The sequence below is a fragment of the Pipra filicauda genome, unplaced genomic scaffold (genome assembly GCF_003945595.2).
Source record: "Pipra filicauda isolate LSUMZ 115617 unplaced genomic scaffold, ASM394559v2 scaffold10_size6260569_pilon, whole genome shotgun sequence".
Taxonomy (NCBI): domain Eukaryota; kingdom Metazoa; phylum Chordata; class Aves; order Passeriformes; family Pipridae; genus Pipra; species Pipra filicauda.
The window spans coordinates 3,562,806-3,577,970 of NW_024103541.1; the positions used below are offsets into that span (position 1 = coordinate 3,562,806).

General features: G+C 45.4%; 1 protein-coding gene across 1 annotated transcript in view; it reads right to left on the reverse strand.

Annotated features, from left to right (window-relative positions):
- SLC12A8 (solute carrier family 12 member 8) overlaps positions 1-15,165 on the reverse strand; it is a 47,773-nt gene that overhangs the window by 16,859 nt on the left and 15,749 nt on the right. The window contains exon 5 of the mRNA XM_027723563.2: positions 7,028-7,141. Coding sequence (XP_027579364.1) covers positions 7,028-7,141 — 114 coding nt within the window. The remainder of the gene's footprint in view (positions 1-7,027; positions 7,142-15,165) is intronic.

Here is a 15,165-nt window from a genome sequence, read left to right on the forward strand (position 1 = left end):
TTTTGCAGACATAAGTGCAATTTAGAGTCAAGAGAAGTTATAGTACATATAATACACATTAAAATATGTAATACAATTTAATCAATCAGTTCATTGATTGATTCAGAGTAGTAACTGTATCACTTCATTGCACTGCCACACAAACGAATACTGGCCCCCATGGATTGCTTGGTAAGAAACTGTGTCTTTCATAGAACCAAGCCACTTCTAACACATCAAAGAACCCTTTGTCCAGTTTGAACAACGCTGGGCAGGGGAAAAGAAACAATATCTGAACAAAACCCATCTTATCTTAATACAAACCTCACAGAAGACAATGTAGCCCAATTGTTGAAAAGAAAAATGCCAGTGTTCATCACGGCAGCACATGTAGCAGGTGGTACTACCCCCGGATCAGATCCATTACAGGTCCCTGCATTCATAGGGGACAGCCACCCTTACAGAACAGCCTGTCCTGTCCATGTTGAGTGATGATCACATGCACATTTATCAGAGGGAATAACAGCGCTCTCTGCACGTAGGTGGCACCTTCCAGCCAAGGGATCTGCTTTCGAAGTAGGCATTATCTCTGCTTTCCAGATAGGAAAACAGAAACACTGAGAGGGCAAGTGATTGTCCCAGCGTCACGTAGAAAACACATGGTAGGACTAAGAATAAAGTACTGAACTGTTATTTTAGGCCAGAGTACAGGGTATTATACAATCAGGGAGAGTCCTTAGCCTAAAAAATTACCATCTAAAGACGCAAGAAAAGGAAACGGGATGAAGCAAAGTATTAGAGTCTCCACATTAAGACTAGAAACCCAAGGTACAGAGTGGTTAAGAGGCTTTGTCCATGGCTGAAGGAGGAGTCATACCAGCCTTGTCACATTATCCCAAAAGTTTTCCTAGAAGACTGCAGGTATCTGCTATAAATAATAAATAAATAAATAAAAATCTGTGATTTAAAATCATGATGAGAATTGGGACAATTTGAAGGCAGGACCAAAGAGCCTCTTTAAGATGCGAACTTCTGCCCATCACCATCCCACCCCTCAGATGTCAGACAAATGTCTCCATAACGACACGTGGGCCAGGAGCCAGCCAGCAGTGCTGATGGAATGGTCTTCCCAAGACGAAGGATAAACAGAAGCCATGGGACAAATCTCAGGATAAAGGGGACAAACACAGATCAGCCAGATGGATGCCTTCCCTATTACCTACAGACCTTGCATGGCCACTGATAGGCTGCCAACAGGGCACAATGGCTGGGTTGCCAATCAAGGAACAGGAACTCGTCTCTGTCTCAGGCTTTGCTGTGCATCTTCATAGCTCATCACCTCATCTGCTCCATGGAAATCATAACACTTCCTCTCCTCACTGCACTGCTCTGAGGATAGCACATAAATGAGCACAAGGCACCAACCTGTTGCCAAACACATCCATGGCTTTATTTGTTTATTATTAATACCTTTTCCTTGTTCATCTCTCTTTTTTCCCCTCGATCAGTCCACTCACCAGCCATCTTTTTCTGTCATCTCCACCATGGAGACAGAGCACCAACAGCCACTCCCTGGTCCCCACAGAATCCTGGCATTTCTCAGCTTCTGGAAGAGCTTTTCCTCCAGATTCAGACCAGATTGACGCCATACCAAAAGCATTACAAATCAAAATGAGTTCCTTAATTTTCTCCTGGAAGACTATTTTGTGGATGTATTTCTGAACAGCACAGCTAAAAGCCTGTCAACTGCTGTAGCTTTCTCTAGATAAAGCAGCCAAGCCCTATTCAAGCCCTGTCCCTTTTAAGCAGTTACACAACAGGCTTAGCTGGAGGTGAAAAAAGTTAGGCAGACGTCCATGGAAATAGTCACAAATATCATGCTAAACAAAGTCTCTGGGAAGCACTCTTGATGACACGCTACTTTGCCATTCAGGGACAAAGCAGAAAGCTGAGAATACTCTGATTTTTTCTTCCAAAGGGAGCAAACTATTGTCAGGAGGACAGATGTTAATCTCACGTGCCTCTTTGCCAAGTCTCTCAAACATCTGGCACCACCTTTAAATCTTACATCTTGAGATTTACTCACCTCTTCCTCATCCAAAGTCCTGCCTCAGCAAAGCACTGAGGAAACACCAAAACAGCATTTTCTGGAATGAACTTGAAGAAAGTTGAAGAGGTGAGTCATCAGCACAGCGGTGACTGCACAGCCCGAGCTGCCTCACTGCCTCCCTCCCACGGACCCACGCACACTCGGGAGCAGCCAGGAGATGACCTGCCAGAGCCCACATAAAGAGGATCTGGAGACTGATGACTGACCTCCTGCTGTGCAATGATCAGGGGTCAGATCCAGGCCACTGCTCACCATTAGCTTCTGCCACGGCCCCCAGGAGGTCACCGCAGTCTCATGGCTTCCAGGGCCAAAGGCCAAGGCCATCATAGAGGGAACCAACACAGATATTCTGAGCCACTCAGGCCAAAGCCATCTCCTCTGTGCTGCAATTATGCCGCCTCTGACCTGACTAGTACAAAAGTATGGACAATCTGGTAGTACAGATGTATGGACAATGCCAAAGTCACCTCTTCATCACCACCCAAAAAGTAATTTTCCAGATGGGATGACTGCTCCCAAAGAGCAGTTCTAAGAAGGTCTTTTGTAAGACTAACCAATCCACTTTCCAATGAAAGGACAACCTGATTAATTTAAAAAAAAACACCATCCTAAACAATCTCCACCATCCAAAGCCTCTGACAGCCCCTGCCAGAGAACTGGTCTGACTTGCAAGAAGCCACAAAAAGCCTTGCCAGAGATTCTGGCTGTGTGACAGAGTAAAAACCCTACACTTGCGTATGAAACTCAACAACATAGAGAATTCAGGACGTTCCTTTCTTCAGACACAGGGAAGAAATCCCTAGGGAAATGGTCAATCCCCTCTGAACTCAATCAATCATATCTGTAGACTGTTCACAGAGAAAATTATCCACCTCTCTGTTTCAACGAGATAGCAGGCTGGATTTTCCACACTGGCTATTATCTTAGAGAGCAGCAGATAATGACAAAGCTTCTGGACAAGGAAGCATGAAAACACAGTCAAACCAGCCAGGAAATTATGGCTGAGACGGTCTGTACATTGCTGCTATTCCCAGTGTAATCTGGTTCTGGGCATCATCCAGGTGGTGGATACATGCAGGACGGGACCACCTACATTGTCTGTTAGACACTATCACCAGCTCCACCAGCTCTGGCTTCTAACTCCACCAGCTATAGTTTATGACTGCAGATATGATCGCTTGCAAACACCCATTGCATTTTTCAGTGAACTTACTATAAAATATAAAAGGGTTTTTTTTTTCCTTCACCCAAGAGATGAAGAATGGAAAATGTTAGATAAGAATTGTAGCTAATTTTTTTAAAGGGCCAACTTCTCCACTGATGTAAGCTGGCACCTCTCCATGGACTTTAATGGAGTTGTGCCAGCTTACATCATCTGATAACTTAGCCCAAAGCTTCTAAATCTATTTGCTGTCATTTTGCAAGTGCCAAATATGGTTTATTTCAGAACTGGTTTCAGTACGATGATACTTTCCACTACCACCGCTTCAAACGACAACTTACTTTCTTGTATCGCATGACAACACACTTCTTTCATTAGACAGAAAACCTTGGGGATTTTGTAGAAAAAGAAAAACATTTCTTGCACAACAGAAATTACATTTATCTTCATTTTAAAAATGCATTGATGGTTGCATGGCTGCTGCTGGGAGCTGACTATGGGCAGGCAGCTCCCAAGACTCCCTCCCTGTGCTGGGTGGTTTGCTGAGTGTTTGCCTGTCACAGCACAGCAGCAAAACATGTGCATTAAGAAGGTATTTACAAACATGTACAAAAACCTCTGCTTAATGCACAGCATCTCTATAGGGGCATGTTCACATCTGAGTATCTAGTGAGTACTTCAGTCTTTTTGACTGAAACCAGCAAATCTGAGTCTTCCATGCCCTTTTAGGCCAGCTCTAGATGTATATTTTGGATCGCTCAGCAACTTCTCTGTGATTAAATGACAAACTTGGGGGAATAAAGCCAGCTGCACTGCACATCCAACTGAAATGGTTTAAACAGCTATTACCCAGGGAACAAACAGAGCAGCCTCTGCTTACCAGCACTCAATCGTAAAACCAGGATAACTTCACTCGCGTTGCCGGAGTCATACCAATAAAATACAGGGAAATAGAAAACAACCCGACCTGGAGCAAAACAATCCAAGGAGGATGGTTGTAGGAGGCAGCATGTTGCTACTGGTCTACAACAGGCTGGGATGACCATCCCATGCCCTCCAGTTGAAGTATCCCCCTGACAGCTCCTCCTGCCTGTTTGGTCCCAGCAAGGGTCTCCCCACAAGTCCTGCTCCCCTCTCCTGAAGTGGCTGCCACTCTTTCCTTTTATAGCTACCAGCCTGCATTTCAGAAGTTTCTGTTTCACTGTTATTTCTGGTGGAAACAGGCAACTTCATACCACTTTTCAGTACATCCCAGAGACCGAACAAACCAGTTGAATTCAGACAACCATTTCTAGTTAGAGAGGAAAAAGCTTATCCTGAAGAGATCAAAATAGTTTCACTTCAAAGAGGAACATTTCATCTCAGAAAGGCCCAAACAATTTGTTTCACAATTTCCTAAACATTTTTTTAAAAAACTTTGTTATCAAAACAGCATCTTAAATTGTAAACTAGCATATGCTAAAAATTAAGAAGAGTAAACACAATATTTAATAACTAAAGATAAACAGAACATTGCTCTGGGTCAAAGAACTGTTTCAAGCTGGTTCAATGTAACCCTTCAAAACTAAATAGCATATTGTTTTGCTGAACTCTCCTCGAATTTCTGTTGTATCTTAAGGCAAAGGATTTTGCTTCTAGTGCTTCAGCCAGGTCACTGTGGGGGTTCCAGAAGAGGTGGGCAGTTGGAGGTGACAGCCTGGGAGCAATGTTCCCCTGTCCCTGTCATTCCTCACAGTCTGCATCACACTGCCTGCCCTGCATCAGAGGCACTGGCAATCCTATCACGTCTCACCAGACTCCTATTAATGCTCCTGCCAAGCCCATCCCTGAAATGTCATCTCCAATCTCACAGACCGCCTCTCCTGCTGGAAGGCTCCGGCTGCATCCAGACAGTGCCCACAATGCAGTGGGAAGCAGCTCTGCTCCACCAGGTAGGACCTCAAGCAACCCAGGGCCCCCTTTACAGCCCAGCATCCATCACACCCCTGCTGAGGGGAGGAGGATGACAGCTACACTAGTGGGGTCAGATGGGGCCTGGGGGAACCAGCTCTCACTTACTGCCCCAGCCCGAGGAGATGTGGGCTTTGTTCCCAGCACTCAGCAAAAATGGGCTCCCGATTTGTGATCTGCACCAGAGAAGTCTTGACTCCCATCCTAGAAGTTTCTTAATCAGACCACAAACTCTTCCATGCAGAGCACCAAACACAACCCCACGTTTTATGAGGCTCCTGATCTCTGCTATGAACAGCAATAACAAGAGCAATAACAATGTTATACGGTACCACTGCCACTGCTACTCCGAAGGAATAATTTAAATCCTATAAATAACCAAGCAATTAAAAAGAACACATGAAAAAGCTGTGTAACAACCAAAGTAATTATACATCATCCCAAACTGTATTTTCAGAGAATGTTTAACATTACTACTGGTATTACTACTGCTAACTAAACAGAGCAACAGGCTGCCAGGGCTTTAAATAAATTGTATCTATTAGCTTTGGCATTCTTCCTCGCAGCCAAGCATTAGCAGTGATGAAGAATCATTTAATACGGCTAATCATGGTAATTTTCTGCGCAGTCTTGTCATAACTATTCCTTCTTCTATAACCAATGAATGGGAAATGAACTATAACCAATGAACTCTGCTTTCTTGCACCAGAGGCAGAGCTCTCGAGGAAGGTCTTTTTCTCTGGCTGGGGGACTCAGATGGGTCAGTCAAAAACGACAACAAAAAAGAGGGCAGAAGCCATTTTCTCTGTGGTGCCGATAGTTCAGGCCAGTGAGTTTTCCAAGAGGAAGTCTACAGAGAGGTAACAGCCACCCTAATAAGCTGGGAGAAAGGATTTCAAAGGATAATTTGAAGTCCTGCACTAGGTGCACCTGACAAAGTGACTTCTGCTACCAGACCATTTCTCCAGTCCCATCCGTTTCACAAAACCCTTTCATTTGTCTCCTTGTACTGCAGCAATTCTGCAAACAACTTCCAGCGAGTTGCTTAGAGCTAATCCTCTGAAAATTCATTCTGTAATCCAAGGATTCATCGCTATGGAAACTGCTTATAATCGGTACTTTTTATAGCTTAAAACACCCAGCATCAACAAAAGGTATTGTAACTCCAACTGATAGTTATTGCATTCCCACTGGAGATTGTCAGCTCTGGAAAGGGGACATGCATCTTCCTGCTAATTTAAGGGAATGAATAATATGAAGGCATCTAATTAAGCTCATGAATGAGAGCTCTGCCAACATACAAAGATGAACCCATGATGCCATGCAGCAGGTGGTGGGTCAACATCACGAGCAGTGGCATCAGCCCAGCTCAGCCACCTACTGAGGTAAGAATGGAGGGAAAGTTCTCCTGTGCTCTTCCTACTCTCCCAGTGCAATCAAGTCACAAGGTTCATCTTATATGATAAATCATGTTCAGCCCTTTTAAAAAGGCTTGATATCTCATGGCCTGACAGCACTGGCCAAGATCAGTGCCTGAGCCTTGTCCTTGGCAGGGAAGGATTTACACCACATCAACCCACAGAGTTCAGCAGCAGTTTCTGATTACAGAGATGGAAGAGCACATTCAAGTGAACAGGACAGGAGAGTACAAAATTTCAAATGCTGGAGGGAAGCCTGAACATTTTAAATCAACCACATGAGTCTGCTATGGCCAAGTGCAGTCCTGCTCGCTTCGCCTTGCAGCCCAGAGGAACTCCACTTGCTTCTGCTCATCTCTGAGATGTGCCTGTGGAGGGAAAGAGGGGGAGGACAAAACTTAACAGTACCTGTGGCAGCTGGGAAAAACACTCCAAAAACTGTGAAGAAGGACTCCCCCTGGCTGTAGTCTGGCAGCGTGTTGTTGGACATCAGCTCTGCGGAGTAGCCGACGAAGCCGTTCTCTGCAAAGACAGGGCGAGAGGAGAACCTCAGAAACCAGCAGGGCTGCAGGAGACTCTCCAGCTGCTCTCAGCGACCACCCATCCTCTCAACACACCAAACTGCAGCGGCTGCTTCCAGGGATCATTTGAAAGGATAACTGTCAACTTACACGGTGGGGGGAGAAGGCAGAAAAGAGGTCCGTGAGGTTACAAGGTTGCAAGTGCCAAGGAAAGGCACAGGGGTGCAGACCAGCACATGGAGAGGCACCATCAGGCTGGGCAGCTCCTGCCACGCCAGAACATGGACTGTATGGAGTCCTGTCTCCAAGCAATCAGGGCATCTTCCTGTGAAACGTGGCTACTGAGGAAAACTGCCTAAGGGATCAGATATTACATTTTTAATATTATCTATACTTATTTATCCATGCCAATTTAATCTTCTTTCCAAAATGAGCAAAATGATGCTGCCATAAGACAACTGCAATTTTGAGCAAGCCCTCACACCATATCCCAGTGCTGTGTTCCTGTTAGTCAAGCTCTTGCACAGACAAGACCTGAGATGTGCCCATGCTGTGAAGCTGCTACCAACACACCCAATTTATACACTGGTTGCCAATGAACCGAAAGCCAAAACCACCGATTTGCTGCAGGGTGGTCTCTCCCCTACAAGATGACTCTCTCAGTGGAGAAGGAATGAAGAGCTCTAAAACTGCCCACTGCCTCATCATACACTTAACCCTCCTGATGCCTTTGCTCTCCTGTTGTTGCATTAGCATCTCCAAATCTGGTCAAAACATGGGGTTGTGCAGCACAACCAGCCGCACTCCCCCCACCCCCAGTCTTCTGCAGATGATTATCATGGCACAACAAGGAGCAAATGTAGAGACCCTTGGCTGTGCCCCACTCCCCACATCAACTTCTGCCCTGTCTTTCTAAGTTACACACAAAACCAAAAAGTTTTTACTTTCCAAACAAAAAGTTTTACAGAAGATAGGAGAGAGGGGAAAGCAATAGGCAGGACATCATCATCATCATGCACCTCATCTACTCATACAAAATGGAGGATCCTACTCCCTCAGTTCACAGTGGAAGGATGAATCAAATTCTTCTACAAACCTGGATTTGTTAGGAAGAGTTGAGTCTGACAGCTGACGTACCAGCAGGGCATTCACTAGGAAAGGTTTTAGATGCTTACAGATAGAAAAGATAGCTTATGATAGCTATAGGTTAAGGAATTAATGGATATGTCTATGAAATTAATAATTTCATTTTCAATAGGCAACACTGCCTTTTAATGGAGTATCTTAATCTATGGAAACTTCTCCTCCCTGTCAGTACTCCAAATGGTCGTGCCAGCTGGGGGTGGAAGGTGAGGAAAGTCGGTTCCTTTTTTTCTCCTGCCACTACAATCTATTTCCACAAGACATGTGACTGCAATAACCTGAATTTTCTCATTAGCAGGCAGGATGTTGTTTATGGCTGCACAGGGTGATGGCCAGAAATTAAAAAAAGACTCCATCAAAGCTGTCCCATGCCTCAAAGACAACATTAATAATGTTTGGACAATAGATTAAACCGGAAAATTAAATCAGAGCTCTGAACACAAGACATATCCATTTAAAGTCTCAGAATATAACTAACCACAGAGCTTTGAAGTTGTCACAGAAAAATCCTATAGATAATCAAAAGTTTCCTACTACATCTGCATTCATTGTGTTTCCCAAACATGGATGGAAACACACTTGATAGAAGAGGTCTCCTGCTGCTAGGCTTTCTAAAAGCACTAGCTATCTCCACTAGGAACAAGTCCTAGATGAGATTTAAAGGGAATAAGCTCAGCACAACACATTGACCTCTGGACCTCACAGATGTCTGCAGAAAGTGCAGCTTCTGGAGAAATAAAGGGGGAATTTGTGTAGGCTGTATGTTCCTGTAAGACCAGACCCGAGTGCCTTCAACTGGGATCCACATCCATGATGTCACATGGGCTGGCTGCAAAGTTCCCACCAAATTGCTCAAGGAAAATTTGGTCCTTGGCCAAGGGATTTTTCACAAAGTATGGGCTCCTCCTAGAAATGTTAATGTTTCATTAGTAAAACAAAAGAAGCGAGCAAAATATTCATCTCACCCCAAGAAGATCTGCAGGCCTTCTCCAACCTGTGCTTCGCAGCAGCACCATCAAATACATCTATGTCACTTGACAGAAGTTTGCTCCGCTGATTCATAGAAGTCTCCCTTGAAGTGGACTCTATTCTCTCTTGATTGCTTACTCTCATATTTTCCTGTCTTTATCATTTAGGTTTCCCCTAACCACAAATTGTCCTTTTCACACCATTTTTCTAGTTTGTGGAGGTCATCTGAAGGCCTGACTCTCTCTGCCAGATGCTGCATGTCCTTTCCAGCTGGGGGTCACCTTCAAACTGAATCTGCATATTCTCTTTAGCATCATCCAGGAAGCTAAGAAAAATGCCAAATAACACCAAACCAAAACCAGACCCCTGCAGAACTTCACCAGGCACAGTGTCCTGCTTTGCGAGTAAACCATCTCCAGCTGGGGTCTTCCAGTGGTGTTTTGAGGTTTTGTAATTCAAATGAGGCACTTTGGGTGCCTTCTGTTTCCTTCCTCATACAAAAGGCCAAGTATACAACCAGGCTGTATTTCCTGTGGTACTGTTTTGGCCATACTATGGCCACAGACTGACCATGAGACTCATGAGTCCAATGTCTGACCTGCATCTGTATGTATCTGACTGCTATTAATCTCAAGAAGTGAAATGATACCTTGTGCTCCATTCATTCCTACGTCCTTCCCTTTTCTACTTAATTCCCCTAAGCGGAAATCCTGGGTGAAAGAAACAAAGCCTGAAACTATGGCAGATGTCACTGGAACCACAGAAAACGACAGCCATGGATTTATTGAAAGAGCCACAGGATGTGCCTACATCTCTATCCCACTTCTGCTTCCTCTCTTCACGGCTCTGGCAGGTGAGAGGAAGCCCAGCCATTCCACATTTCCCCTGTATACAGAACCAGGAACTTTCTTGACTAATTAAAGAGAAGTTCATCCAAATGTTAGTTGTCATTGCAACCTCATTCCTCATTCAATCACCCTCCTGTGAAGCAAATCTCACATCCCTTTCGATTGGTTTTGCACCAGGATTTGCAGTCGCCATCAATTTAAGCAAACTATGGGCACAGGAGCACAGAGCTGAGGACAACACCCTGGGAGCATCTCCAGCCTGCCCTCGTGCCTGCGACCGGAGCGAGTCATCTATGACCTTTCAGCTGTCATATTAATGGGACTAATTGTAGCTGACAGGGCAATTGGGCTGAAAATCATCCAAAACAACACAGGAATCAGCAACTGAGACCAATTGGTTAAACCAACAGAGCACTTGGTCAGTTGTTCACAGAGTCAATTATCCACATCCCATTGAAAGTGCACTTCAAAAGGACGAGCTTCGGAAGGAGGAGGGAAGGAAATGCGATAGGGCCTATATTTGGCACTCTGATCTCTAAACAAGGCAAGATCGTTTTATTAATTTTTCTTTTGTAAGATCTTTTTCTCCAGCTTACTGCTGGGTACATGAGATTCAAAACAGATTCCTCCCTCCTCGCTCATTACAAGATGTATGTCTGACAAATTTTCCTCTCGATCAATTTATGCAACCTCACAGCTTCTAAATCCTGCCTTTAACGATCCTGCTCTCAGCTGGCTTGCAGAGGGCTGGAGCTGAAGTGCTATAAACAATCTTCCCCATGTCATGCTAGAAGAAAAGAATCCAGTTCCTTCTCTGTGCCGTGTCAGCCTTATGGGAAACGCACAATAAAGAGTGGTAACAATTTATTTTCATCATTAGATACTCAATAAGGAGAAAGCAAATAATGGGTTTCTCAAGTGGTTGAGCTGATATAAATAAACAACTGGGAAAAATTGACTTAGAGCAACATCTGAATTATTCCTGTGATTTTTCACAAAGTCCTTTTAGTTGCCCATATTAAAATGATGTAATAAACAATAAAAACCATCGAGCAAGTTTGAAATGGAAGAGCTTCCAGGATGAGCATCCTCCATTCACAAGCACAGGGGGACCACAGGAGGCTGCACACCAGCCTGATGCAGCCAGAGGAGGAGGAGGAAGATGGTCAGGACTCTCACATCCCTCCAGCCACCAGGGATGCCTGGGAGGAGGTACCAGTTTTCATCTGATTGCCACTGCTGCATTCCCTCTCTACCCTGGCAGGTTTCCATGTTTGAGCTTTTCTTGCACTTTCTCCCACTTCTGACCCTGTGGAAGGGCGTGAAAGCAGTCAAGGAGGTTTCTGGCACTCAAGACACCCCTTGCAAGGGCAGCCCCTCCATGGGGCCCAGGGTTTTGGAGGGGGAACTCCAAGAGGTTGGAGAAGGGGCACAAGGCGAAGCCGCGGTTACGCAGGGTCAGGCCATTATGCAACGGCTCAGAGGACGATGGCGTTGCCAAGTTCCAGGCAACCTGGAGCTCATTACAGACTAGTCAAGTCTTGGCCAAATTCAATAAGCCTGTTCACAAGCTTAAGGTTAAGCAAAGCCTGGCACCGAGGCAGGGGCTAAATAATGCAAAAATGGAAAACCACCTTAAGAAACAGCTCCCAGAAGACACTTATGTATTGCACTCTTCTTGTGATTAGAGATTTTAATTACAAAGGTGAATGCTGAAGGCTTGAAATGGTTAGTGGTTTTTTTTCTTTTCCTAAAGATGTGAACCCACACCTTCCTGCCTGGAAGGTACTTGCTGAGATTTGCTTTCAGAGGAACAGCTGGAAGTGTTTGTCTTGCAGCACATTTCCTAGGTCTGATCTCAGCATTTTCGGGATCCTGTGTGATGTAAGACATGGAGAGCCAAAGAGTAATTATATATCCTTGGCATAATTATCTCTGGTCTCTCTCTTTTTCCCATTTCTTCTTCCATCTTTAAACCCTTCTGGCATAAGCTCTGAAATCCAGTTGTTCCCCTTGGATGCCAGTCCAAATACACACCCAGAACAAGGTCCTGGTGCAGGTGCTGGAGATATCCAGGCACACGAGTGTGGAGAAAACAGGAATGGTCCTCACAACCTGGTCCCACAGCTGCCATCCTCATCTGAACACGCACCTCTGCAGTAAGATAAGATTGACTCCTCAACAACCACATGCTTACGTTTTCCTCCTCCAAACTCTTAGCTGAGGGCAAGTACAAGCCCAGTACTTCTGAGATGTTAACTCCCCAGTGGGCAAGTCAAGTTCTGTCAGGTTGGTAACTCTCAGAAGCTGAGGTCTATCGGATGGCTATTGAGTGGCCTAAACGAAATTAATTCCTACGTAGGCTGAAGTGCTCTACAGCAGGGAAGGAGTGAAGTTCTCCCTCCAAAAGCCCTTATTCTTCTCCTGCCTGCAGAATAAGTTCATCCATGGTCTGGTGATCACCAAACTCACAAACTCACTTACATACTTAACTGCCCATAGCCTATCACAGGAGAACAGTGTCTTCATTTGTCAAGGGAAAATCAGGCATACCAGCCTTTAATGAAGTAATATTTTGATGCCAAAGGACCACCAGCAATAGGTTTTTCAGCATCTCAGTGTGCAATCACAGATACATAGGTTTAACCACCCGCTTAGAAACTGTGGATGTGCAGAGATGGATGCAAAGCCACAAATGTTGTCCAAACCCCAAGGACTATATCTTAGTGTTCCCCCTGCTCTATGCAAATGCTGAAATTTAACTTGAGGCAACAAACAGTACAGGATCATCTGACACAACAGCTCTGAAAGAGGCTCTGCACCAACACAGCCACACTCTGGACGGCTCTGGACTTCCCCAGTGAAGTGCTGGATGTGCCAGAGAACTACATGGGTCCAGCTGACTACAATCACAGCCCTGCAACACCATGCAGCACACCCAGTGAAGGGCACTGAAAATGGTGCACATCCCCAGTGGACTGGCATAATCGAAGAGGCATGAAGAGGGCACCAGGGTTGCAAATAACACCTTGAATCACCTTTCCCAGCAGATGAAAAATAAATCAATCAAAGTGGTGCAGACACAAGCCTCCGCATCCCTCTGTGCACACGCTCAGCTTCCTGTGTTTAGGCTTGTTTAATACTGACATTAACAATCACATTTCCAAGCTCTTCCAAGGCCAGGCTGTTTCTGCAGCCATGCCTTTGCAACTGCCCAGCTCCAGCTCCCGAGGTCCTCCCAATATTTTTTCCCAGGCAAGTTCAACACTACCATTGCTACTCTCAGGCACTGCCTCACTGCTGCCAGTAGGGCAGTTGGAGGCCACAGGGCCAGCCTGCCACAGGGCAGGTGGAGGCAGGAATGCATGAGAAAAATGTGGAAAGGTTGGGGAGGAAAATAGGGAGAGGGAAGCAGTACTGGAGGTGGACAGAGGACAGCATAGTGGTTTTTCTGTGCCACGAGTCCACTGCTCAACTTGCTGCGGGCTGACACTTGACCTGTGGGATGCATGAAGAGATCTTCACCAAAAGTCCCAGTTCTCTAAGAGAATGGTGAGGAAACTGGTGAGTCATGGAAGCAAAGGGCATCAAGAAGCAGAGCTGCACTGACAGGTACAGAGAATAAACATGACCTTTGCTGAACTTCTACAGGGATATAAAAATGTTTTAACATATTCCAGGACATCTCCTGATTCACCTTTGGATAGACAAGTGTTGGCTGGAAGACTGGGAAGAAACAGCAGGAGAAGAGAAGAACTGCCGGGGAGCAGAACTTGAGGAAGATGGGATGGACTGATGAGACTGATGCCCCTGTCTTCTGACAGCTACAGCTGAACTCATCTACCCAAGGGACCACATTCACCAAAGCTGGGTTGCCCTTTTCTGCAGCACTACGTGTGCCACGTTGAGTCAGCATGGATCAGTGCACATTTCCTATGAGCCAGGATCATGTCAGCTCCATGTTGGACTTGTGGGCAGTAGCACAGCTCCATAGCTGGAGATGGGGCATGTGCAGCCCAGCCCAGATGAACAAGAGTAAACACAGGACTTCTGACTGCTCCCTGCAGATTCATTCTCCATATGTCACAAATGACATCATGACTTGGGTTCATCTGCGTCTTCAGGGCCACATCCTATCTGCTGACAACTCCCATAGCCTCAGTATTTATGCTTGGGGAGTCTTAAACTAGACGAGGAAAAAAAAGAGAAGACTTTCTGTGTTGAATACATGCAGGTCAATGACTATGCAGTGACAAAAACGAAGCAATTACACAATTAACACGACGGCATGTGGGCACACAGATCAGTGCAGGAATGCTGCAGAGCACCTGCCTGAGCTGTCAGGGCACTGAGAGATGCAGGATGAAGGAGCTCCACAGCTCCTGCTCTACCCCACCCCAATCCATGTTGCTGTTGGCAGCCCTTAGGAAGAAGTACTGGGAAGGAGGTAAGAACGTGAAGGGACTCAATTCCCTCTGTAATTTCATCTTTAAATGCCAATTAAATACATTTGCTACCAGAAGAGTTCAGAGCGACCGCAGACCGCAAGCCACAGGGAGCAGAAGTGAAAGCAGCAGTTCTTCCACAGCTGTCTCCCCACAGAGGATGGTGCCAGCTGAAAATTAAGCACTGGGTGCCATAGCCAGCATCACCCTATGGCTTGCTGGCCACAGCAAGTGGCACCCTCAAAAATGCCAAACCAAAGCTGAGCAACAAGAGGCAGCCCAGGGCAGGGAGAGAAGCCCATTGCCATTTTTCCACTTGTGGTGAACAAATAAGCTCCTGTTTTATCATCAGCACTAGGGAGATTGTTTCATAAGTTAGGACAAACACCACACTTACGTTTCAAATTCATCAGAGCTGCAAATAGCAAAAAACAGACAGGTTTTAGTGGGAAAAAAAAGATCAGAGCAAATTTAAAGAAGGGAAGGAGTTCCCTTGCCCAAGACCTTCTCTGCACCCACAATAAGCCCAGCCAAACTGAAATGAGAGATTGTGTACAGTCTGTAATTGAAGGAGGGAAAGCCACACTTAAAACAATTTTAAAAGGCCAAGCCCTGAGAAA